The sequence below is a fragment of the Ylistrum balloti genome, unplaced genomic scaffold (genome assembly GCF_031769215.1).
Source record: "Ylistrum balloti isolate Yb309-2 unplaced genomic scaffold, AGI_CSIRO_Ybal_v1 Utg370510, whole genome shotgun sequence".
In the NCBI taxonomy this organism is placed as follows: Eukaryota; Metazoa; Mollusca; class Bivalvia; order Pectinida; family Pectinidae; genus Ylistrum; species Ylistrum balloti.
Genome location: NW_026782329.1, coordinates 309,473 through 336,630, shown reverse-complemented (window position 1 = coordinate 336,630; position 27,158 = coordinate 309,473). Strand labels below are relative to the sequence as shown.

The 27,158-nt window shown below is 34.6% G+C and overlaps 3 protein-coding genes across 5 annotated transcripts in view; 1 reads left to right on the top strand and 2 right to left on the bottom strand.

The window, feature by feature from the left end:
- Nucleotides 1-5,852, bottom strand: part of LOC132555694 (acyl-CoA dehydrogenase family member 10-like) — a 35,998-nt gene extending 30,146 nt beyond the window's left edge. For both annotated transcript variants that reach the window (XM_060220052.1, XM_060220053.1), the window contains exons 1-6: nt 5,786-5,852; nt 4,121-4,330; nt 3,570-3,718; nt 3,051-3,248; nt 2,346-2,504; nt 897-1,056 (exon numbers count right to left, since the gene is read on the bottom strand). In XM_060220052.1, the coding sequence (XP_060076035.1) occupies nt 897-1,056; nt 2,346-2,504; nt 3,051-3,248; nt 3,570-3,718; nt 4,121-4,322 (868 nt within the window). In that variant the 5' untranslated portion in view covers nt 4,323-4,330; nt 5,786-5,852. The remainder of the gene's footprint in view (nt 1-896; nt 1,057-2,345; nt 2,505-3,050; nt 3,249-3,569; nt 3,719-4,120; nt 4,331-5,785) is intronic.
- A 110-nt stretch (nt 5,853-5,962) lies between these two features.
- Nucleotides 5,963-15,785, top strand: LOC132555708 (uncharacterized). The gene is made up of 4 exons (XM_060220071.1): nt 5,963-5,977; nt 11,159-11,861; nt 14,608-14,878; nt 15,576-15,785. Exons 2-4 carry the CDS (start codon nt 11,269-11,271, stop codon nt 15,765-15,767), a joined length of 1,056 nt encoding a protein of 351 aa, XP_060076054.1. The 5' UTR covers nt 5,963-5,977; nt 11,159-11,268; the 3' UTR covers nt 15,768-15,785.
- Nucleotides 15,786-22,319: 6,534 nt separating this feature from the next.
- Nucleotides 22,320-26,158, bottom strand: LOC132555704 (electron transfer flavoprotein beta subunit lysine methyltransferase-like). Of its 2 annotated transcripts, XM_060220065.1 has the most exons (4): nt 25,956-26,158; nt 24,242-24,646; nt 23,526-23,656; nt 22,320-22,713 (listed from the first exon to the last, which is right to left on the bottom strand). In XM_060220065.1, exons 2-4 carry the CDS (start codon nt 24,553-24,555, stop codon nt 22,382-22,384), a joined length of 777 nt encoding a protein of 258 aa, XP_060076048.1. In that variant the 5' UTR covers nt 24,556-24,646; nt 25,956-26,158; the 3' UTR covers nt 22,320-22,381. The 2 variants fall into 2 exon arrangements, with proteins under 2 accessions (XP_060076048.1, XP_060076050.1); XM_060220067.1 differs by lacking the exon at nt 25,956-26,158 and having other exon boundaries at nt 24,242-24,950.
- Between the last annotated feature and the right edge of the window lie 1,000 nt (nt 26,159-27,158).

Here is a 27,158-nt window from a genome sequence, read left to right as displayed (position 1 = left end):
TGCCTGATCCAAGTCATATTGTATAAAGCCTCACAGAGAATAACAGTATACCAATACTCAAAACCATTGTTGTGTAATTTAAGGCCTCAAGATAAATAATGTAAAAATGCTGACCATGTCACTATGTTAGTCTGGAATGAGATGTATTGAGGGAGGCTTTCACACAAAACACAACCCTAATACATTTATGTTGGGTTGGGTCCCAGAAAGAGGGTTACAATGAATTCCCGACTTAAAGTAAAGAGAAGGGCATACCATTATCACAAAACAATAAAATACCATCTGTTGATATTTCCACAGATACCATAATAATTTCTTGGTGAGCTCATTAGCAGACATGACCTTGTTACTGATAAAACAGTGAAAAGTATCACAAACACAACAGCATCAGAGTAAGTTTCTAGATTTATTTTGTTATTGTTGACCAATTTCACCTCTTAATGAGTTTCTTCAGGACAACTAACTCAATTTTCTACACCTAAAGTACACAAAATATGGAAAACCTATTCTATAAATAGTAAATACAGCATTATGAGGTAATTATTACACCAGCAATACCATTGATACTGTAAAATTATTTATCTTTGTGGCGCTTAAATTTTGCAGTTTTCCTAAACATTTTCATATTTGTTGATATCTAATTTCATGGAAAATCTTGCTTGTGAAATATGCTAGCACTTTATCAATCCAAGTCAATTTTTATCTATGTATCATTTCATGAGCACACAAGATCATGGTTAAAGAATCCACATGAATCAACAAAAATAACCCCCCACTAAAATTAATTGTTTTACAGTAAGTGTATGCTGAGTCAACTCCAAAATTAAAAATCAGAGTAAAATGTATGTATGATGTTGACAAGAGTAGGGATAAAACTTAAGTGTTCCTATATGTACCTGTAGATTGAATATGGAGAACATTTTTCAGGTAGTTTTCCAGTCTGTCCATAGGAATTCTGAGGTGTTCTGCTACAGCTATGGTACCCTCCACATAACCATGAAGAGGCATACCCAAGAATTCTTCCAACTCTCTGATTGCTACATCAGGATCTGATACCTAAACAAAGGAGAAAACTCTCATTTATTCTTGCATAGATATTTATGTTGTCGGTAAAACCATGGTAACCAGATGTCACACTGACCTCATTGTCTGCTCTGTAAGGAGCCAAGGACATCAATATCTCTACATTTTCAAATGTTTATCACTAGTAGATAATGGCAGTATGCTCTAATTCTATACAAACTGTAGCGATTCAGAAAAGCCAGAAATCCAGGGGTTTGTAGCCAGACGGCAGAGTGTCTCATAAAACAATATATATTATTTTGAAGTGAAGCTCAAGGCTTTTTTATAAGGCAGTGACATTAGGATGTGTAGTCTGTATTGGTAGAGCCAGGCTCCAGTGTGGTCCTGTTGCTCAGATTACACTCTTAAAATGTATGAATGACAAAGTTATCATATTATAAATACAGGAATATAAGGAACTTACATTAATGAGTACACAAGAGAATTTCATTGATGAAATAGCATCTGAAATTCACATTACTTTTATATGAATGAAATATCCGCCTAAAATTCTGTTTGATAGAAGTATTTATCATAATGCAAGTCCAGTCACTTAGTCAAACAAATTAAAAACAAAATCTATTTTTATTGATGGAATGCAACCATTGAAACTAATAAGAAATTATTTGAAACATCTGAAATCAGGAAATGGACATTTCTGATGATAATGAATTCCTTGTCAAGGAATCTGTCAATCAAGTATAAAGACTTTACCCATAATTTTCTTGACAAGGCACTGGTTTCACAATTATTCCTTAACAATAGGAAATTCCTAAACTAAATACTTTAATGAGAAGTACATTAATGTATTAAAAGAGTTAAGGAAAAATTCTTCAGCAAGGCCACATTCATAATATCTGAAGTGATTTCTAAATGAAACTTTTTGGTTCAAGAATATCTGTGAAACTGGACCAGCTGCATCAACAGTTAGACATGTTCATTAAAGTCAATGACATCCATGGGGTCCCCTCCTGAAGTGACCAACATACCTAATTACATTCTACCAGTACATCAATGTTTACTGACTGTTCTATTTGGTTTGCAAATTGTTTGTTGGATTATTGCCCTGTGACCAGCTAGGGTCATTTTTAGTTGAAGTCTCCTTGTAGCAGCTGGTGGCTACCTCACTGAACAACATACAGGAGGCCCATCACCTTATATCCAAAGCAATTGGAGTGAAGTGTCTTGACAAGGTCATAACCATAACATTGTAGACTATTCCATTTCTCAACTTTCTGAGAACCGCAAACTACCACAGATAGGGAGTGTCAATATTTGTTTACCTTGATTGTGTTGATTCCTACAGCTTTTGCTGATTTCAGATTGCCACCAAGGTCATCAAGGAAAACGGACTCCTGTGGAGCCACATCTAGTTTGTTCAGACATAGCTCATAGATCCGAGGGTCTGGCTTCCTCATCCCCACGACGCAGGACTCGATGATCTAGCCACAGACAGACAGGATAATGCATCACTATATATAATGAAATATTGTCACCGTAATTCAGTTTTTATCAATATTTCAAACATCAAACACTTATTCTCTAAATATAGAATTTAGTTGTGGGTGGTATAGACACTAAACAGAATCAGTTAAGCAATATTGGTCAAGATATAAAACACTTGTGTTTATCATGAACACCATTGCTCCCTGCAAATTAATATCAAGTTTGATCAATTTTCTATAAAAGAAACCACTGTTACCATGAACTTGAATTGAGAGCCTTGCAACATCTACTTTTGAGATAGATTTATAGCTGATCTTTGCAAAAAGTTTTATCAAAATCCCTAAAGAAATGAATGCACCCATTGAGTGACGACAGTGATTGGAGACAAGTTGAGACACAACAGGATGGACTTGGACAACCACACAAAATGGTGGAAGCATGAGTTAAAATATCTTCTTGTAGATTATTTTACTTCACAAAGATTATTCTATATTATTTCTTAAAAACCAAATCCTGTTTCTTCACATCAAACAGTAACTCACTACATCAAACAATGAGCGAGCCAGAGGAAGGCTGTTGGAAGAGTCCTTCCCAGGCCAGTGCCAATTGTTGGTGAGAAGGGCAGTCTTCAATCCTTCCGCCTTAACACATCGAATAGCATCAATCATCTGGGGGTAGGGTGTACCGAGATAAATGCTGAACCCCTTAAACAACTCAGCCACATCAATGTGTTTCCCTGTCTACAATAAAATTATAAACACAGTATAGCTGAATACCAACAACTTCATAATAATTAATGCCATTAGTATCTTTATGGTCCATTGAAATTCTAAATAAGATTTATCCAACAGCGAAAACTACCTCAAAAAAGTTTTTGTGACAAGTTTTTACGTTAGCTTGGTGGTTTACAAAACACTGTCTTAAAAAAAATCTGGTCCTGCCAAAAAAAACCATAACAACTAACTAATTAAGATATTTGGAAGGACTGATTATTGAATTCACTGCATATAAACCGAAGACAATTAATTCACATATCAAGTAAGAAAATAAGCAAAACAAACCAAGTCAAAGTACTCTTTTTGGAAAGCGTCAAAGAACTGAGTGACGGAGAGTTCGCCAGTTTCCAGTTTATACCACGATCCTTTATTGCCGCCATCCACTATCACTTTTGATATGGACTTTGGTGGTAGATTTTTTGACTTCTCATAATCTGAAAAGTCAAAATTCAAAATGATCAAATTCAGTAATAGGACGTAAGATAGTTATTGACCATACACTTTTGCTGCTACTGTACTTTGAAATATGGTGCGGTTGCTGAAATGAATAGTTTTCGATTATTGAAAATATCCCTTGTAGTGCATTTTAAATAGAATTATATAAATAATATGACAAAACTATTATAACAACAAAGATAAGGTGTTTCAGTAATACTATAGTATTTTCAAATCTGCAATTAAATTTTATGGTGGTTTCATGTCTTCATTCATTAAAACAATTACGAAGACAAAAACATTCTGAAGCAAACACGAAGTATTATTCACAAGTAAAATTAACAATACTGCAACAGCCAGAACACTATACTGTGTTGATCTAGTACAACAAATATTATTACCTTCAAACATCGTAAATGGGGGAGGAACAATAACTCCCCCAAGGTCAAATATAACCGCCTTGGTTTTGTACGGACGGGAGACAGCCATCTTCCTGACACTTGGTGGTGACGAAGCTGTACAAACGGCAGGTAATATGACTCTACTAGAGGTATTGAATGCCTTTCCCAATAAATTAGGAAAAAGTACAGAACATCTCAGCATGTTTCCATCTGTAACAAACATTAATTTCTTCAATGTTTATCTAGGTTTCATTACAATATTGAAAAATAGTGTTTTTTTAAAAAAAACGTCTGCCTTACATAAGGAATTAAGAATTTAAAATGAAGAAAACAACTCATTTGAAATCAAAGTTCATATCATTTTCATACTACTGTATAAACTATTACTGTATTTTATTTTAAATTATTAAGACTTAAGTTCCTAAAACCTTTACCATAACCATTCAAAATGTAATGCTCAGCAAATCATGACTGCTGCTAAATATCTTACTTCTTTCCCAATAAATTTCAATTGATATCACTCTCGTTGGGAAAATGGATAAAAGCTTAAATGGAATATCATTAAAATCATGTAAACCAATATGCCTTCTCTAAAGTGGAAATCACACCATGGCTATTATGTTACCTGTGAAATGCAAGTTTGTTAAAGCTTGATAAACCACCAAGTTACCATTGGCTACAGATGCTGCTATTGCCAGACTTGAAGTTTTCTTCAATTTATCTCAGCTGTTTGGTAAATAATAATAATATGAGGAAACTATTTTCTCTTATTTGAAAAAGTGAGTTGAAAATTTTCAATGCTGAAAATGTTCTTACTTTGAACATACATGTGTGTATATAATAAAAACCCATGTACAGACCATTAAATGTTTTTTTCTCCTTTTTTTTTGAGAGTGAAATTCTGACTATTAACCATGACCAAGTCAAAATCAAAATTTAAATTGCAGATTGATATAATTGTCTGCAAACACATTATAATTAACACCTGCATTGTAACTGAAAAGACTGAAACAAACTACCAAGGTTCACATTCCAAATCCAAATTTAACTATTATATACATGTATATATTTTTATTCTCTCGCCTTTGATACGTGCTAATCAAGATCACAGAACTAAACAGATTTGTATATAACCCCCAATTACAGCTGACATGAACTTATGGAATGTGCCATCACTGTGTCATATTTTCATCAAGTTTCTTCAATGTAAAGAATTTTATCCATAAACAAAATTGAATTTAAAAAATAATTTGAGAACTGTAACAGAACATGAATATATACATAACTGCTATATTCATGACATCGTGTGACATTCAGATGATCCAAAATAAGGCTCAACGTCTTTTTACATTACCTTTTCTACAGCGAGTAAATTTATATCATTGAAACGTTATTACTATATTTGGAGACCAAGTCTCTGAAGATTAGATATGTGTTAAAGTTATTAACACATGGATAAGGGAAGCTTGGGTCCAATGTGTGAATAATTATAAGCCATAACACTGTTACAAGGCCAAATCAACAAGCTTTATCTTATAGTAAACATCAGCGTCTGATCTGTCTATAAAGTGACGGTGTCTACAAATTTAAAATAGCAATACTGCATACATCTGAAAAAAGAATCATAAGACTAAAATGTGTGATAAATTAGCATCAAGCCATGACCTGTTTAGAAACCCTTTGACCAAGTGCAAAGATCACCAGACCGGGCTGGGTTGTTGACTTTCGCTTACTTTTTTAGAGTGGTCTCCCCTCCCGATACGTCTGATTCACCAAAGCGATTTCTACGAGGCTTCTTTCTATACTTTATCGGATCAACGACATGAGACCAGACGCTTAGCGCGAATTTCGCGAGAGGTGAGATATTACACTGAATGTTTTGGGGGGTTTTAGTATGTAATTCTAACACGACTTTCCTGGTGTGTATCACAAATTAAATGTCTTTTCTTTGAAAAGGCTTCCCTGTCTTGCCGTTGTTTTATCTGTGACAGAAAATCACAGGTGAATACATTCTAAAAATAAATTCACTTTCAATAACAGTACAATACAGATCCAAGATCAATCTAGAGGTCGTTCATGTTTACTGATTTGACCAGAGTTGTTCGTTTATTCCTTGCAAGGCAGTATGACAGGATATTGGCCTTTTATGTGCCTAGTCAGATGATAGTGATGATGAGCTTTGCAGCAGCTCTCTGCCTGGTTGTGATGCTTTTAAGTGAATGGTTACTCTAAGGTAGTTTTTAATCATTGATGAATATAGAAACAGTACGTGAAGGTAAGAATTTTTAGTATAAATGCCTTTGAATGAAATGATTTTCGTTTGGAAAACTCCTATATTTTGCCCCAAAACTAGCAAAAAACTCCTATATTTTGCCTCAAAACTAGCAGAAAACTCCTATATTTGTCGAAAAAATATTCCTATATTATACATATATATTTATATACTATATATATTGAAGAAGACTTGGTTGACAGCCTGATGATGAAATAACTATTCATTCATCCTCAGATACCAATGTTTCATTGTCGTCTGTCATGTGAATAAAAGTTGACCATGAAAAATAGGCCAGGCTATGGAAGTCCAAACTTACAAGTCTTATATTGAAAAAATTATCACTATCTTCTTTTTGACAACCCATTTCAGATTTTATTAGGTCATCAACCAAAAGGGTCAAGATGGCCTGCAGTCATTGTGCTTCATCTGCCATCTTGCGACGTGAGTCATGCGTAAATTTTTTCTTTAAACACTACTCTCTCATATCTAGATGGATTTCAACCAAATTTGGTCAGATGCATGAATTGGTGAGGGTTAAGATTTCTTATTCAGAATTTTTTTATTAGACCTCTAAGGGTTGGTTGTCCCAAAGGGGGAGATGCTTAGAATAGATTTAAAACCCTTTTCCTTTTTGTCTGGGTGGATTTCAGCAAGCTTTGGCCTGATTCATCAGTTAGGGTAAGCAGTTATTTCTTAAATTCAGAAATTAGATTAATTCCCTAAGGACTTTCGGCCTTTTTTGCCTCTTTCATATATAGTTCTTTATAGTCAGGTGACTGTTAAGGCCCATGGGCTTCTTGTACAAATAGCGAGTTGAAGACTGAGAAATGAAAAATGAACTTTATTTAAAAGTTTGTGTAATAAAAAAGAAGTTTATCAGTAAATATAATTCATTTGAGAAAAACAGGATCAAACAATAAAAACTCTTATCTAACCCTTCAGAAAAGATGCACATATGAACAAAAATATCCACAACTTTCCCACCATAAATGTATTTTGATTTTCATTTTCATCTAAATGTCATTCTCGTTCAAAGGATGATTTTATGTAATACATATGTACTTCTGGATCACACTAAGCTAACTCGAGCATCTCCGTGATATAGTGATGTCATCAGAAATAAAAGTGCAGTCACATGTCAGATACACATGTCAATCATTTCAGGTGAGCAAATTTGAGGTCGTATCTGTAGGGTTTTATTTTTTGAAAAATACTGGTATTTCACTGATCAGTTTTTCAATAAATCTTTGATATGAACTCATTTCAAATCTTTTATTTATTTTTTTGGGGCCAGTTCATCAACAAAGCATAGTTAGCGAACAATGATTTCCATATGCCTTTTGCTTTCTTTTGTTTTTTGCTATTATTTTTGTTATTTGTTGGTTTATTGTTTGTCTTCCCCTATCTGATTGTTACAAACACGGTGGTATCTAACATGAATACATACAGGTATTCATGTGTGAGTGTGTACACTCCTTATTATCTATATATTTCCAGTTTCAGCACCTATTAAAAATCAATGATTACCTGGTCTTCCCCCTCTTGTCTCTCTCTCATTCTTTTCTTAGATGAACATACTTCCCCTCCTTACAGTTAACGTTTTTATATCCCATTCCTCCCCTGCCCTCCCCCCTCCCCTGTTGCTAAGCGTGCCTCTGACTACGTCTTTTATCATGACCACGACACCTTCTCAAACACTTACTTATCCTCTGTTCCAGTCTGGAATCACATAATGCCTATTGATGTTTTTCTCTATCGTGTTCGAATAGGTGTCTTCAACAATTTCATTAAATCCGCACATTTTGTTCATTTTGTGACCGTTCCCGACATGTTGTGTATTGCACTACTTTTATTTTTGCTTAATGTCATTATGTTCTATTTACATGTAGGTATTACACCAACCAGAGAGTGGTTGCGCTCATTTTATCATCCTTCATCTCTACTAGCAGTTATTCTTACTCTATTATACCATGCATTGGTCTGTTGGTGTTTGTCAGGTGATGTTCAGCTAAATTCCCAACACGCCTGCCTCTCTTTCGCCATCCAATCAAATGTTTCAAGCATCGCCTTTTGCAGTGACAGACATTTATATATCCATTCTATTGCCTAATATCTCAAATACAAACCCAATATTCATTATGTAAGTGAAAATTTATTATCCTCATCCATTATCATGGCTTCCGACTTTTTGTCACTATCTCTATGCTGTGCACTGGACTATTGGCATTTACTTTTATCTGGAGATATAGAGCTGAATCCCGGTCCCATGTCTTCTAGCTCGTCTTCCTCATCTATACTTTCCGATATTAGTATTCAGCCTGATGTAAAATGTAATTTTCATTTGTCCATTTAAATGTTCAAAGTATCAAACAAAAACTTGATGTTCTATATACCAAGTTAAGTAATATTACAATTTATCCTTTACTGAGACGTGGCTGAGTTTACGTGATATCTCAACTGACCTAAACCTACCTGGGTACTCTGACCCCTTCTGCTATTATAGACCTGATAGAATGGACGGTGGTATAGCAGTTTATGTACAAAATGATATCTCTGCAAAGAGAAGATCAGATTTAGAGATAGCAACCATTGAAAGTGTCTGGTTAGAAATTGTATTAGATTCAGAAAAAATATTATATGGTACTTTTTATCGGCCCCCAAACTCCCGTTATCACATGGTCTCATATCTCGCATTTATAGAAAACACGTATAATACAGGTATTTCTCATATTGTAATAACCGAGGATTTTAATGCAAATGTTCTAGTAGATCACCTTTCTTCTCACTTACGCGATATAATTGTTTCTTTCAATTTAACCCAACTTATCGTTTCACCAACTTTTTATACGGAAGCATCTGAGTCATTGTTAGATATAGTCTGCACTAGTAGTGTTGACCTTATTCATAAATGCTATGTTGGAGAAAGTTTCCTTGACCAACCTGTTAGATACCATTGTCTAATTTATTGCTTTTTTAATATTAAAAAACTAGTGCAGCAGATGTATAAGAGAAACGTTTGACTCAGGAAATTATGATTTATTTAGAGAAAACCTGAGTTCAGAAAATTGGAATTTTTTTAATGATTTTGTTGATATAAACAATGCTGTTAAATATTTCTTAGACTTCCTACTTGATACTGCTAGATTATGTATTCCTAATAAAGTCATAACAATTAGATCGAATGAACCCCCTTGGTTAACTAATAAAATAAGAAGATTAATTCGTAAACATAAACGTGCCCATAGAAAAGCCAAGCGTACCCATGCTGATGCTCACTGGGCTAAGTTCCACCAACTTCGAAACAGTTGTGTTAACACCATTAAGAACGCCAAATTAACTTATTTTTCTAATCTGTGTAGCGAACTTTGCAAACCCTCTGACATTAGTATTAAACAATGGTGGAATATTATAAAGAAACTTCTACCCAACTCCGCTAAATTTTGTATACCACCATTGCATCATAATGATAGTATTGTTTTAGATGATCTTGAAAAAGCTTGTTTATTTAATGATTTCTTTTGTGCCCAGTCTACAGTCGATGATTCAAATGTAAATCTTCCTAACATCGCCGATGTCTGTAATTCTTCCTTATCTGATATTTATATCACATCTAATGAAGTCCGAGATGCTATTCTTACCATGGACTGTTCCAAGGCCATTGGCCCTGACCTAGTAAATCCTCGTCATCTGAAAGAATTGGTTAATATTATATGTTTCCCGTTAAGTAAACTGTTTAAGATGTCAATGAGATCTAGAGTATTCCCATCTATATGGTAATCTGCTAATGTCACCCCTGTACACAAAAAAGATAACAAGTCAAAATTAACTAACTACAGACCAATATCATTGCTCTCTGTCGGTGGAAAATTATTGGAAAGATGTGTTTTCAAATATCTTTACAATTTCTTGCACACTCACTCCCTTCTATCCCCTCTCCAGTCTGGGTTTAGGCTTGGCGACTCACCAACCAATCAACAGTTTTTCAATAAATCTTTGATATGAACTCATTTCAAATCTTTTATTTATTTTTTTGGGGGTAGTTCATCAACATAGCATAGCAAAAATATTGGGCCAAGGATAGTGTGACTGCTTTGAGTAATCAAATACGCATATACAGGATCATTCAAAATACCCGGTAGATATACATGAAGTTCTTTTAAACAGCTGCAACAAAAAAAAATCCTGATCAATACACTATGTACATATTAGTCACCTAGTTTGTAGAATAATGAACAGTTTAAATTCACCGACTCCTCTGACAGACACCATTGCACAATATTTTAATGTATATTTGGTTCATTAATACTTAAATGGTAGTGTCAATACAAGAGGTAGGGTGTATACATCTAAACTGGTCTCAGCCTACTATGTAAATAAAACCAAAGTGATCCATAAAGAGTACTTTTAATACATAGCCTATGATAGCTTGGTAAGTGTGTTGTTATGGGTGCTAGGTATACATTTAAAAGTTATTTTCGAATATTAATGTTAAATGATTTGGATTACTGGGTAATTATGCATGTAAGACAATTTCCAGAACTATGTATCAGGTGATAAACGTGTGTATATATATATATGGAAGTAATGTGAAATTTGATGTTTGATTTGATCTCACTTTTCTTTACCATAGGAAGGATTGAAATCTACTTTTATTTCTTGTTGTAAGTAAAAGGCTATATATATAGTCTGATAATGGAGAAATTTTCATTATAAAATACACAGTACATGTGGTACTGTAATTAAGTTGTGACTTTCCATTTCAGAAGATCATGTCAAGTACCTCCAAGAAACAGGGTGGTTACTTTTAAGAAAACATGGATATCTTCATTTCAAACATTCTGAGGAGTAACTAATAAATTTGCCATTATTAACAATGAAGTATTTGAAGATTTCCTCGCTAGTGCCAAGTGATAGAGACTGGAAGTGTCTGAAAGGCTGTGCCTCTATATCATCTCCTCTAAAGATATTCAAATGTTGCTGTTTTGTGGTAGTGGGAGTGTTAATTGTGGAACTTTTATTCTTTAATCTGTTTGTTCTGTATGGATACAACATGATGAGAGAAAATATTGCACCTGTTCTGAGCAAACAGAGTAATTCCTGGATTGATAAGTTAGCTGAAAGCAAAGTTGTGAGGGATTTTGTGTATGCAGGGAAAGCAGGAGGGTTTGTTTCCCTAATACAACAGACACTGGAGCGTGTTTACGTCACATTTCCAGAGGATGGATCAAAAGGTATGAAAGTCGGAACATTTGGACTAGATGTGTCTCACTCAGGAGAATCACTGTACCTTTATAGACGAATGTCGAGGCGACGAATGTCAATGTATAAACGCCTGGTGGTGGATATTGGTGCCAATGATGGATTTCTATCTAGTAATTCCTTCAACTTTATACAATGGGGCTGGGATGCTGTCCTTGTGGAGCCACAGACCACGCAGCTTCGAATGGCGATGCTCAATTTACGCAGGTAAATTCATTCATAGTATTGGTTGTGGTGATCATATGTATCTACATAGGTAAGGGTACCAGACACTCTCACAATGACTGGTCAGTCTATACAGGTAAGGGTACCAGACACTCTCACAATGACTGGTCAGTCTATACAGGTAAGGGTACCAGACACTCTCACTATGACTGGTCAGTCTACATAGTCAAGGGTACCAGACACTCTCACAATGACTGGTCGGTCTACACAGGCAAGGGTAACAGACACTCTCACAATGACTGGTCAGTCTACATATGTAAGGGTACCAGACAATCTCATAATGACTGGTCAGTCTACATAGGTAAGGGTACCAGACACTCTCACAATGACTGGTCAGTCTACACAGGTAAGGGTACCAGACACTCTCACAATGACTGGTCAGTCTACATAGGTAAGGGTACCAGACACTCTCATAATGACTGGTCAGTCTACATAGGTAAGGGTACCAGACACTCTCACAATGACTGGTCAGTCTACACAGGTAAGGGTAACAGACACTCTCACAATGACTGGTCAGTCTACACAGGTAAGGGTACCAGACACTCTCACAATGACTGGTCAGTCTACACAGGTAAGGGTACCAGACACTCTCACAATGACTGGTCAGTCTACACAGGTAAGGGTACCAGACACTCTCACAATGACTGGTCAGTCTACACAGGTAAGGGTAACAGACACTCTCACAATGACTGGTCAGTCTACATAGGTAAGGGTACCAGACACTCTCACAATGACTGGTCAGTCTACACAGGTAAGGGTAACAGACACTCTCACAATGGCTGGTCAGTCTACACAGGTAATTAGGCTACAGTATTGTTGGTAATGAACACAATGACTGGTCAGTCTACACAGGTAAGGGTAACAGACACTCTCACAATGACTGGTCAGTCTACACAGGTAAGGATACCAGACACCCTTTTTGACATGATATTTGAACCATGCTACCAAATTGAGGAATTGTTACTTGATTTATTGTAAGTTGACTTTAGAATTAAAAGTGTATATAGATAAATAAAAAGTCTTCAATGTAATATTGGATTTTATCATGGAATTATGAGAACTTTCCAAGCAATTATTTATATTGTGAAATGAAAATCAATTCTAAAATTTTGAGCTGATAGTCAACTTCTTTATAATATTGGTATATATGTGTGTGTGTGTGTGTGTGTGTGTGTGTGTGTGTGTGGGTGTGTGTGTGTGTGTGTGAGGGTGTGTGTGTGTGTGTACTGTAAATGTATGCATGTATGCTTGCAGACAGTGTTATTTCAATAGCTCGGAGATGGTTCTAACTGAATGCTTGGCAATATTGAAGCTGGGTTAATGTTTTTGCAATCAGTCACATACATACATCATAAATTAGCAATATACTTTCGAAACGTTTTCAAATTTTACTCTTATAACAGCTCCCTAAGCTAATTTTCATCATCAGATGGAGGACTATCCAAATCGCACTATGTCCATGGTCTGTGATCTGTTTGTCCTTGAACAATTGTTATCACTCTTTCTTGACAGCAGTGGATGGCTCCTTCTCAAATTTCATATGCAGGTTCCCCATTGTCCATAGTTTTGTCTGATTGATGTTAAAACTGATCAGAAAACCCAATTGGCTGACAGGTAGCCATCTTGGATTTTGACATTGAAAGTTTGTTATTTTGGAGAAGAATTAGAGGATCTTTCTCAAATTTCATATGTAGGTTCCCCTTGGTCCCTTGTGCCCATTTGGTTTTGCGACTGATAAGAAAACAAATGGCAGACAGATGACCATCTTGGATTTTGACAATAATTGATTTTTTTTTACCTATGAATTGGATAGATATATTCTCAAATTTCATATAGGTAAGTTCTCATTGGTCAATAGTTGTGCCTATTTGATTTCCGGATTTATCAGAAAAGCAATAGCTGACAGACAGTCGTCTTTGATTTTTACAATATAAGTTTATCACTTTTGTATTGCCACTGTCCTGGATTTGGCAGTTAAAAATCACCATTGCTATTCCTTAAGAGGAATTTTCAAAGTTGATGTAATTAAGAACAAAAAAACAGAGGATAGAAGTGAAAAGATCCAACTTTTAAAGAACAAATAAAAATCAAACAATTGTAGGGCTATTATCCATCTTAGATCCCTGGTTATGTTATGCCAGATATACAACACTTCATCAAGATTAGGGGAAAGGTTTATGTTCTGTGTCCTTGTGTGATATGTGCCTGCCTGTTCCATCATTGTTAACTTGTTCTCATTAGGGCACATAGCCTTTCTCTCTCAGATTGATCCAGGTTTGTGTGGCTAATGTCATTGATGAAACAAGACATTTAGCCCATTGAAGGTCTGGTCTGATTCTTATCATAGTTTTCAGGAGTTTATGTATATTTATTTACATATATATATTTATAGTTCAATTAGATGAGAACTTTGTGTATCGTTTAAATATGTAAACATAAAAGGCCAACAAGGCAAATAAACTTGATTATCGCTAACGTTTTCAAGCCGTGCAGCTGTCTTCAGGCGATTACTTTAATGTCTTGATAACAACATTATGACGTAATACAATCAGTAATGAAAATGTTAGCGATAATCAAGTTTATTTGCCTTGTTGGCCTTTTATGTTTACATATTTATACATACATATATATTTTTTTTTTATTTGAGTTTGAATTATGATTCCACTGACTTATCAATATTTTCCTGTGTTTTCTTGAATGTTGAAAACTGATTTTTATGACCCAATAGGTATAATAATCCTTATCAAGATGGCAACCAGACAGTCAGATTTGTGGAAGCAATCATCAGTAACAAAGATGGCATGGTAGACTTTGTGAAAGCCAACGACTTTGTGTCAATGGAAAGCCATATCCTTCAGGAGAAAGACCTACACAAAAAAGACCTACACCAGAACTTAATCCATGTCCCAAGTATGAGTGTGAAGAGCTTTGTCACGAAATACAACATCCCTCGTTACTTTGGAATTCTGTCTATTGATGCTGAAGGTGCCGGAAACACAGTAAGTTTACCTACTTGTTAAAATTACATCCAATAAATGTAACTTTACTATTATCATTATCTATTTGAGAACATGAACATGCCTGCTGACTTTCTACCCAGTCTTGGTAGATTCCTCAAATCATGTTTTTTCTTCCCACATACCCCTTCCCACAGATTTGAACAATTTCCAATCTCTAGGGTGACCTGTTCCCATTTCCAAAGTGACCGGAGGTCATTCCTATCTCTAGGGTGACTTAATTTGATCAGGTCGTTCCCATTTCCAAGGTGACTGGAGGACATAGCCCAATCTCCAGGTTGATTTGTTCCAATTTCTAAAATGAATTGTTTCCATTCTTAGGGCGACTAGTTCCCATCCCCATGTAGACTACTAATAAGATAAGGTGCTCACGATCAAACGCAATAAAATTTTAAAAAGTTTGTAACTCACCAGATGGCAATAGACCTTGTTGATGAATTATGTTCGATGTTAAAGCTGCTCAATCTCATCAAATTGCCAGACGACATTTACTTTTAACCAAATACATAGACTAGTTGTATACACCTCTCATTTGGCAGTATTCAGAGGACAGTTTACAATCAAAATGATATCTGCCTGACGGGGTAAAAGAAACAGAAATGTTTATAATCATTCTTTAACAAATTAAATTGATTTCTAGTATATTAGATTAATGGCATGTTATGACATATTTTAACAGATCCTGCACAACTTCATTGACCTTGGCTACCGACCAGCATACGTTGTCTACGAGGATTTACATGAACATAGTTGGGAAAGTCCTGCAGAAACTGTAGAATACTTAGCTGGGAAAGGGTACCGTTTCCTGTCCAAAAAAGGCTGGAACAACATCCTAGAACACACAACAGATGTTAATGATGTACATGTGTAAAGTTTATAACACGAGCAATGTTGGTAACTATTAATACATTAAGGCACCTCTAAACAACATGGACTGGTTTATCTGAAATGCTTCAGATATTTGATAATGCTTATATAATTAATTCATAAATATACAAGAAATGAAGATAAATCTAGCACCTCATAGATTTTAAACCAACATACAACTTTCACTTATAAGGTAAACCTAATACATTGATTTATGTGTAAGGCATGCAAACAAAAGTTATGCTTGTCACGGTTTCCTTATAAAATATTTGTTCAAGCCAAACAATATAATTTTTACCAGAACATAAGGAAAGTATTGAGGGCTACCTTTATTTTCCAAATTGTGCTATAAGAATGATATTAAAAGTAAACCTTAGGCATTGATAAATAGCTATTGCATAATTGTGATACATGGATATGTCTAGTTATTGTTTTTTAATTTTTTTTAACACCCATTCATTTGGCTACCGATATTTGTGGGTATTTTGCTCCGTGAGAAACTTGTTCTAGTTTTGATGCCTGTGGTGTATATGTTTGTGAGTATTTTGTTACATTTTACATTTGGATGCAATAACTTCATAAACAATGACATGCAAGTTATAGTTAGTGTTTTTTACATATGCATCCTCAACATCAAGTTTGTCTGGCAGTAAATTAAATGATATTATAAAAGTGTAAATTGCATATTTAATCTGCCCCATTCAAGGGACTATACACATCTATTTTCCCAGCCTCCCAAGAATTTTACTTCTAATAAATCTGGTGTACATATTGAATTAACAGACTGGTACTAACTGTGATTACTACAAAGAACTAAACAGTGTATTATCTCTATGTGGTTTTCAAAAGCATGTATTTGTTCTCCAAGACCCTTCAGATATTTTTTTAAATGTATTCTTATTTCATATGTCTGGATGGTTTGTTTAAATTTTACATCTGTTATCACCAGGAATTCACTAGTCTCCACAGGGCTTGTTATAGTCATGAATTCACTAGTCTCCACAAGGGTTTGTTATAACCATGATTTCACCATTTTCTCTTGGGGTTTGTTATAAAAATGAATTCGCCATTTTCCCCTGGGGCTTGTTATAACAATGAATTCACCATTTTCCCCTTGGGCTTGTTATAAAAATGAATTCGCCATTTTCCCCTGGGTTTATTTATAACCCTGAATTCACCATTTTCCTCTTGGGTTTATTTATAACCCTGAATTCACCATTTTCCCCTTGGGTTTTTTAATGCCATGAATTCATCAGTCTCCTTAGAATTTGTTATTATCATGAATTTACCACTCTTCCCTTGGGTTTGTTAAAATCATAAATTCACTGCCCTTGGGGTTTGTTAAAACCATAAATTCAATGCCCTCCCCTGGGGTTTGTTATAACCATAGATTCAGTGCCCTTCCCTGGGGTTTGTTATAACCATAGATTCACTTCCCTCCCCTGGGGTTTGTTGTAACCATAGATTCACTTCCCTCCCCTGGGGTTTGTTGTAACCATAGATTCACTTCCCTCCCCTGGGGTTTGTTATAACCATAGATTCACTTCCCTCCCCTGGGGTTTGTTAAAATCATAAGTTCACTTCCCTCCCCTGGGGTTTGTTATAACCATGAATTCACTTCCCTCCCCTGGGGTTTGTTAAAACCATAAGTTCACTTCCCTCCCCTGGGGTTTGATATAACAATGAATTCACTTCCCTCTCCTGGGGTTTGTTATAACCATAGATTCACTTCCCTCCCCTGGGGTTTGTTATAACCATAGATTCACTTCCCTCCCCTGGGGTTTGTTGTAACCATAGATTCACTTCCCTCCCCTGGGGTTTGTTATAACCATAGATTCACTTCCCTCCCCTGGGGTTTGTTATAACCATAGATTCACTTCCCTCCCCTGGGGTTTGTTAAAACCATAAGTTCACTTCCCTCCCCTGGGGTTTGATATAACAATTAATTCACTTCCCTCCCCTGGGGTTTGTTATAACAATGAATTCACTGCCCTCCCCTGGGGTTTATAGTAATTATGCATTTATCCATTAAAACTTCTTCATGTTTTGTTTAAATCTTGTTAACCATTATACCTATGTTTCAATAAAAGCCCCATCGTTTATAATTTTTGCCTTAATGGAGGCAGTGCAACATTGTTATACATGTGATGTAGATATCAGCTGTATTATGTTTATATAACAAAGATATTAAGTTGTGAAGGTGCCTATTATTTGTTTTGTTTATTTGGAAATCCATAAATATTGTGTATGTATTTATTTATATGAAATATAGATATGAAGAAAAAAACAGGTGCTTTTGGATTGTTATAATAATTAGACTTGCTGTTTTTTGTTCCTATTGTTGATGTAAATGTATCTCATTACATACTTCAGTGTATTTGTTACAGGAAATTCATTATCATCGTTACCGAGTCTACTGATAATCTTTCTCGTAGATCGTTGTACGTAGGATTGATAGCTAAAAATCATTCATGTTGTTGTTTCTATCCATCATTAAAGTTACACTGTACTAGGACTTCAGTTCCTAAATGAATTAAAAAAACACTTTCTTTAATTTTTTTTTCTATTTTCTAAAGTATAAACTAGGAGATGAGCATGGAGTATAGATATTACTTGACAGTTATATATACCTATCAATATTTTTTCCATTTGATACATGCATGTGTACTTTTTCTATCTGTACATTTATTTTTTCACATTGATGTCAAAATTCAATTTATTGTAACAATGACCAGTGAAGTGACAAGTGTGAAGTTTCAGATAAAATCAAATCAAAATGAAATGTGATGTGTGTCATTATATTGACGGCATGTGTTTGTGAGAATATCTGATACATGTAGCACAGTGTAGTCCAAGTGACTTGTTGTAACAGTGCAACATATTATCAGCATTATTAATTTATATAAATCATGTATCATAAAATAATATGTAGATATTTACAAGGGATCCAATAGTTACTGTTGTAAATTGTATTTCTTCAGATCTAAATAGTGCCTTTCAGTTTTAGTTACATGCATAATGACTTCTAATTATCTGCCGCCAATGAATTTTTACTTTTTATACCAATGCATGTGTAATAATAACGAAATATCAGCTATACATGATCTTTAAATATTGATATATGTTGCCCTATTTAACTAACCATATCATTGATTTAAAATATATTATTTTTAAACACAATTGATAAACATGCTTGATTATACTGGTTTTGCCCAACTTTCGCCACTGTTACATAATTCCTTCACAGTATGTAAGCTGAAACATGTTTGCTGCCAGCACAGTGGACAAAAGAAGAATATAACGATAAGAAACCGGACTACAACAGCTGCATTTATTTTTTAATAACGAGAGAATTCTGTACACACTTTTTTTTGTCTTTTTTCAACTCTTCATTCATTTTTTTTGTTAAATGATTTAAATACTTTTAAAAATTATCATGAGGTATGCTGTCAATACCAGGTGGTCTGTAGACCTAGATTTTGTCCATTTAATGAGGTTAATCAGATGATTCATACCAGATTCAGAACATCCTGGTTTCTTTTTGACTTTTTCCTTTTGACAAAGTTATCTTTGAATTAATTTGATCAAATTTGGTGATATTGTACTTTTACATTTCTTTAGATATACATCCATCATAACTCAGTAACTTTTCCAATGATCCTTCAGCAGTGGTGATGTTTGTTGGTTTTATATACTGCCTACAGTGCCATTCCAAAATATTGGCAACTGAGCAACACAGCACCCCACTGACCTTTTTTTCTTCCGAAGTAAAGTGATAAACAGAAAGTAGCCCAAAGAGTGGTCTTTGGATGAATTTGCAAAAATGATCATGTCTCCTAAAGTTGGAACATTATCATACTGGTAATTGAAATTGATAATTTATCTAGTAAAGCAGAAACACAGCATACATCTTCTGTGATAAAACATCTAGTGAAGTACATTCCAATATACAGCAATATAATCTAATAATTATATTCAGTATGTCAAATGAAGGTCGACACCATTTTAATAAAATTTGAATTCTTACAATGTCTATAAGCATCTCCATGTCAATTGCATCCTTCTCAGGATACAGTTCACATTGTGCAATAAGCCCAGGTGCCAACACAGTCAGGACAACGAAATGTTATTTGTTGGAAATTCTGCATTAATATGTTCGGGTGGACTTATTACCGGAAATGGGATTGTTGTCGGATAATTTTGGTACACATTATATACATATCTTGTCATTTGTACATTTATTTCAGATACCCTCTATACATATGTAGTAAGTTTTAGGTTCCATTCAAATTTCTCTCATGTTATATACATGTACTTGTATGTATAAATTTTTTTTTTTTTTTTTTTTTTTGATATTATTTCATTTCCCTGAATCTTTGGTAAAAATGTGCAATTTACAGAAAAGGAAGTTTAACAGCAGTTTGTTTACGAATTGTTTTAATATATACATATATCTTCCTCATATGTGTAAATATAATTAGTTTAACAATGTAATTAATTTGAAATGTGTTCATACATGTATTTTTATTTTATACCATTGAATTGAACCATCTTTGCCTTTTTGCCTCCACAGCGTTATATATTGTTTTTCCATGTATCATTGGTTATGTTTTACTGACCTTAGATATTGAACAAAATTTATCGCAGACCAGATTTCCTTTGTGATGGAAAAAGTGATGAAAAATGCAGGAGTTAAAACTAGGATCCTTTTCCTCCGAAGGTAGACAGTTAATCCTCAAAACCCTCAAAACCAACGAAAATAAATGTCCCACAAAAATGAATGATTTCACAGTAAAAACTCCTATTTTCATATGGGATATATGTAGAATATTGGATGATATTACTTTGAAACAATTTTCTGAAACAAAGGGATAACCATAACTACCTGGTAGATAGAATCATCAGGAATCATCTTATCTAATGTACATTGTCTTTAATCTTAGATACAAAAAACCATATGTAACTACGGTAATGATAGAATTCACATTGATAATGTGGAAGGTCTGTCACCATGTTATTGTGTCTTAATATCAATGTAATCAGGAGCTTGTAAGGAGAAGGATCCATCAGACGACAATGAAACAGATTATGGAGTTAAAATATATTATTTTTTTGTATTTGCTATATTTACATGATATTAATTGTTTTTTTTTTGTTTTTTTTTTTTTTTGTTCTCTCTCTTTAATAAAGATTAACTTACAAGTGAATCATGTTGTTATGTCTATGATCTTGCTTGTTCTCAGCAAACTGATTTCTTATCTTTCATATTGATTTCTCATTCATACCCATTACTATCTTATAATCAATTCACCAGTCAGTGAAATAAATAACTATGAGAAAAGAAGAAAAAATGAACTTACTTATATACAGTAAAACTAATGATGATGGACAGCAAGACATCTTTGTGATGTCTTGTTAAGCAGGTGGTCCAACAATATTTTACTTGACAGGTCAAGCAAGTTTTGGAAGACACTAAGTACATGTAAGTTCAGTCATTCTGTATCCTATTCTTGAACACACAGGACTTTATATAGCAGATGGTATTGATGAAGCAGAAGACACTTACTCTTCCAGAACACCTGGTCTTATTAAACTTATACATTTTGAGGAATCTCCTTTTAAATCTTTCTTTGATTTTTTTTAATTGAGTTTTGATTATGACTGTTGACATGTTGGTATTTTCTTTGCTGTTTTTTCAGGAGTCTCCATGTAAATCTTTCTTTTGGTCGGGTGGCGCAGTGGTAACACACTCGCCTTTCACCTAGCCGTCTGGGGTTTGATTCCCGGAATGGAAGTGAAAAGGTATGAGGTTACCTGCCTGACCACGTGGGTTTTCCCCGGGTACTCCGGTTTCCTCCCACTTTAAGACCCCTCGCACACTTCCATCTAAGCCAACAAGAGTGATTAATATAAGTTGGGAAAATTTGCTTCACAATTGTTGTAAAATAAATCAGTTTATATATATATATATATATATGAAATCTTTCTTTCGTTCATTTTGCCCTGATTTTATTGAATTTGAGTTTGGATTATGATTCTGTTGACATATTGGTGTTTTCTTCGGTGTTGCTATGTTAGGCCGTATATTAAGTCTATTTCTGTAAAGCACACAACTGAGTAGTTGTCATGGAAGCACATTGATGCGTAGCTTGGAGAATATGTGCCTAGGAAGCATACTTTGTATATAGGGTGGCAGTTATCCATCTATGATTTTGAAAATTGAATATCATTTTATCCATTTCTGAAAACGTTGAGTGGGCCTGTGTGATTTTCATTAATTATCATCTGTCCATATTTCACTGTTTATTTAAAAACATCCAATATTGGATATTGGCAAATAATAGCTCCTATAGAAAACTTCAGGTTTGCCCAGTGTTAAATTTGCTCTTTATTTTGCCCAGTGTTAAATTTGCTCTTTATTTTGCCCAGTCTTATATTTGCTCTTTATTTTGCCCAGTCTTAAATTTGGGCTTTATTAGATACAATTATTTTAACTTCAAACTGCAGCAAAAGTTTATCTGCATCCAGTACTTTGAACACTGAAAACAAGAACATGTTATCCATTTTAATGCTTTATATACAATAAATAACCCAATGAAATATTCAAATCAATATATGTTAATATTTCCAAACAAACCCAGAAGACAATCCATTGTTTTCTTTCAGACAATTTTCATGAAGAGAATATTCTGCCACCATCTTTAAATCTGACTTAAGTGGATGTTGTTCGAAAGGTAGTCGACCTGGATCCCCAATGAACACAGCTACACCTTTGTTGTGAAGGGAGACCACCCATCTTGTTATGGTATCCGCGAAATCCACATTGTAGAACATGTCTCCTAGCAACACTATGTCCCATCTATTGTCATGGCAACCAATGAGATTGGTGGTTATTGTAGCTTGAGAAATATTGTTCAGTTCTGCATTTAAAGAAACTGCATTTGCTGCAACTGAAACACAACATACAAGTCTTCAATTTATATCTTACACGGAATATTTAATTGTAATGAAAACAAGTCTTGGCATTCACTAAGTTCCATAGTTCAAAGTATCACAGTTAATTTGAATACTGTATTTATCCTGAAATGAGCCCCTTAGTGGCCAATATAAAAACTCTTATCTAAAGACTGGGATGTGCTTATTGCATCAGCCGGAGTTTATTACCAGACATGGGCTTATTCTTGGATAAATATGGTAAGGAATATGAGAACAGGTATTTATAAACACAAATTATCTGCCATAGCTACCACAGGTATTATTCAATTTAATTAGTAACAATACATTTACTTTGACTGTGTAAACCTATTGAGGCAATTGGCGTTGATAAGTAACATAAAAATTTATTCTTTATCTCTGTTCTAACTATGTATGTTAAATCTTTTCTATCCAACAATAAAGAATTGAAAAAGGACCTATGTTTAAGTATGTTGCTCCTTTCATCTTCTTCTGAATGGAATTACTAACAAGGTCCTGGTTGTTCAAAACTTGGCAAGAGTATATCCATGGCAAGTGAAAACATCTCAATTGTCAGTGAAAAATACCAGGATTCATACAGTTTCAAAGAAAGTTTAACGCTCAAAATATATCAATTTGACCGGTCTTGACAAATACATAACTGTGAAATGATGAAGAATGTCGTTAATTTTTTCACTAACATGCTAGCTACATGCAGCTCTAACCAAGCTCTGAACAAGTGAGGTTATATATCAATTTAAAATGTTATTAGTATCATAAAGAATTATAATTTTAGCAGATTTCCTACCTGTGTCAATGTCATTTGCTATGACACGAGATGCGCCAACCATCTGACAAGCTATAGAAGAGGCTCCACATCCACAACCAACATCTACTACTGTTTTGCCAATGAACAGATCAGTATTGTCCAGAATGAATCTACAACAAAGGCAAAATCTTAACAGCTACTACAACTGGCCGATGATTACACAAGGGTGTTAAGTTTTGACCTTCGACAAATTAATCCCCTGACCATTGAGGACATGTTACCTGTTCAGTGTCTGCACTCTGACCAATGACTAGATATTTGGTAAGTGACTGAGCCATTTACAAAGATTATATATTATCCGGTAAGTGCCTGCAGCCAAACAATCACTATGTAACACAAGTGTCTGCCTCCCCCTCATTCATGACTATATATTATCAGGTTAAGTGTCTGCCCCCTCACCCATGACTGTATATTATCAGGTTAAGTGTTGCCCCCTCATTCATTACTATATATTATCTGGTTAAGTGTCTGCCCCCTCACCCATGACTATATATTATCTGGTTAAGTGTCTGCCCCTCACCAAGACAATAATATTACCTGGTAAGTGTAAGAACCATGACCAATGACTAGATGTTATTTGGTTAGTGTCTGTCCCATTGATCAATGACTATATATTACTTAGTTAAGTGTCTGCCTACTCACCAATGACTATATATTACCTGGCTAAGTGTCCACCCTCTTATCAATGACCATACCTGGTAAGGGCCTGACCTCCTGGCCAGTAAAATGCCCAGAAAGGATCAGGAAATGGACATTCATCTCCACGGCTGTGCCACAAAGGGCAATTTGGTGTGAGAAGGTGAAGGGCAATCTCTGGGGTAAGATGATCACGAGACACCTCAGTTATTTCTTTTATTAAATCATGTGTAGATGTTTGGGTCTGTGATGAGTCAGAGGAATTGTACTTTCTTGGGTGTATGTAGGTTTGTTGGTAACCATATTTCCTGAGTTGGGTTTTCATAAGACTAGAACACACTTTTATACACGAGTAAGGCCTCATGCCCGGCATCTTAATGACATTAGAAGACTTCTACTCCACCAGGCACACAGCTTTAATCCATTATCAACTCTTACAGCATGACATCATTCTCAGTAATCATCTTGTCATGAAAAAAAGAAAAAAAAAGATCAATGGCTGATATTGTGTGTGATCCATGTTTCATTTGGCAAAACTTGAGACTTATACAGATAATTATTATGAAATAAATACCCCAGTTCTCCCTCTTATGGAAATGGAGCTACATACAAAGTGTAATGAGGAAAACTCTTTGAACTAAAAAAAGTCAGGTAACCAAATAGTAAGTGGATTCTGGCTTACAAGAGTAGTAAAACCCTTTTGAAAATAGCTTTTTGCAACTATTGTGTCTCTAACAGATTCTGTCAACTGAAACCATATAGTAATAAAAGACAAACAGAAAAATATCCCATTCTTAACACAGAAGGAATGATGGTCCTTTGATAAAATTGGTGCCAAACACAATTTAATTCTAAAATGGACATGTCCATATGATATAAGCTATCATAAAGCTTTACATGCATTCCTTTAAATTATTTATACTACATATATGTGTGTGCGTGTGTGTGTATGTGTACAAGTACAGATCCCAAGTAGTTAATGAAGACACCTTTAAACAAGTACATGTCAAACATTTTATAGTTTCATTACTCTTACATCTAGATGTAAATATCGGTGCCTTTGGCTTCACTAAAAAGTTATTGCAAATTAAGGAGTATATTCTACAACTGATGTATGAGGGTTAAGGCAAGGAGGGGGTAACCTTTGTTGATATCTCATAAGCTACAGCATAAACCTGCTACATGGACCAGATTCTACAACATTTTATCAAAGCATTTATTTACTTATTTTACTGACATTTCAATGTCTCTCCAAAAGTGATTGGCAACAGATCAAAAGACCTCTGTATAATTACTAGACTTAAAATCAACTAATTAAGCTCCAAAGAACACTACCATAGTGGAGAGTTACCATGACTAATCTTGATAGGTCAAAATTTTAATTTAAAACTTTTCCTGGTATTGTCTATATTATTAAGATGCTGTCAAGATACATAACTATAAAGTATGCAGTTTGATATGTAACGATTATAAATGTAAGATGACTGATATCACATCAATGAATGGTTCTTTTATTATTCAGAAGCCTAAGTTCGTGAGAATAAACTGTTTATAGACCTTGGAAATAAACTATATATTTCACTATAGCCAAATTGGAGTTGTCTCCCCTGCACAGGTCATCAAATTTTATCCCAGGTTGTATCGACGAGCTACATCAATCACAAAGGGCTAACAATGACAGATATACATTAATAAATATAATTAAAGCTATTATTAGCTGAACAATATTCTCAAATCGAAAGGCATTTCGTGTTTGAGGGGAATCGCAGGTACCAGCCTCATCTGTCAAAACAGGTAGTGTATTGTCCATTGACAGACAAATCTGCGTCCCGATTAGAGAATTTCATATCGCCCGCCTACTTCCCAGATAAATCCAATGAAACTCAATGTTACTTAGTTCAATAATTATTATCTGATAAGATGAACGATTCCTGTCAGACGCTGTCATTCCGTTTTAATATCGAATAACGACAGGGCTAATGTTAAAGTATCAGGCTGTACCGATTCCGGAAGTATTGAAAGAGTCAATAAAGTAGGGTACGGTAAGTTGAGAGAGCATTTCCGGAAATCTTCAAAACTTGTCAATAGCACAAGCATTTTCCATGATAACACTATATTGCTAAAATAGCTACTGTATACGGGAAGTGTAAAAGACAAAAGACCACAGGTGATTGTGTACATAATTTTTTTCCAAATTAAATGTGGTAAGCTAATTGAGAATAAACCATTTTAACTTCAAAGCTCAAAAATAACAACCCACGTAGTTATATTTAAAAAAAAAACAAGCAAAAGTATTAACGTGGGCTGTTGTCAAATCACTGTCTCATTGTTTCAGGAAGCTCTACAGTAACAATGGAAACACTAATTGAGAAATTTATATATTTGTCATACTCATTATAAAATCCCAAAATGTTGGGTGTATCTGCAGATGTGTACCTTTGGAGAGATGATATGGAAATTAGCTTCATTCCATGCCAAACATTACTGACACATACAACTACCTGATTATTGATACCAAACCGATATTACTATAAATTCTTTGAACATGGCTATGTTTTATTGGCATAACTGAATGGGCATGTGTATGGTTTTATTTGAAATTATATGTGTACAAATTACAGTAAGCTTCAAACATAAAAATATTGAATGGAACATGCTTGTTTAGAAATAAAATTTGTTTCGTGTGTGTAAAGTTTGTTCAGTTTACAGATATGGATGTATAATTGAGGAAGGATTTGCATGCCACTAGAGTTAATACCACATAAGGGACATACATGTCTTCGTGTTCATCAGGTCACACATTCATTATAGTCAAGCACTGGTAGAAGAAGGACAATGTGTGATTCCTTGTGATTTTTGAGTATTACACACACGAAAAATCGGCACTTTCACAGGATCTCTTTTTTTCAGACTAGTTTTCCTTTTTTCCAGGCAAGATTTAGATTACCAGTATAAAAATAAAATAAGGGGCAGTAA

What these genes read in the sequence shown, in the direction of transcription:
- LOC132555708 (XM_060220071.1), top strand. Translation starts at nt 11,269, where the DNA reads ATGAAGTATTTGAAGATTTCCTCGCTAGTGCCAAGTGATAGAGACTGG. An exon ending in GCGATGCTCAATTTACGCAG is followed by an intron (nt 11,862 to 14,607) that starts GTAAATTCATTC and finishes ATGACCCAATAG; the next exon opens with GTATAATAATCCTTATCAAG. An exon ending in CTGAAGGTGCCGGAAACACA is followed by an intron (nt 14,879 to 15,575) that starts GTAAGTTTACCT and finishes ATATTTTAACAG; the next exon opens with ATCCTGCACAACTTCATTGA.
- LOC132555704 (XM_060220065.1), bottom strand. Translation starts at nt 24,555, where the DNA reads ATGCCGGGCATGAGGCCTTACTCGTGTATAAAAGTGTGTTCTAGTCTT. An exon ending in GGAGGTCAGGCCCTTACCAG is followed by an intron (nt 23,657 to 24,241) that starts GTATGGTCATTG and finishes CCTTTGTTGTAG; the next exon opens with ATTCATTCTGGACAATACTG. An exon ending in AGCAAATGACATTGACACAG is followed by an intron (nt 22,714 to 23,525) that starts GTAGGAAATCTG and finishes GTTGTGTTTCAG; the next exon opens with TTGCAGCAAATGCAGTTTCT.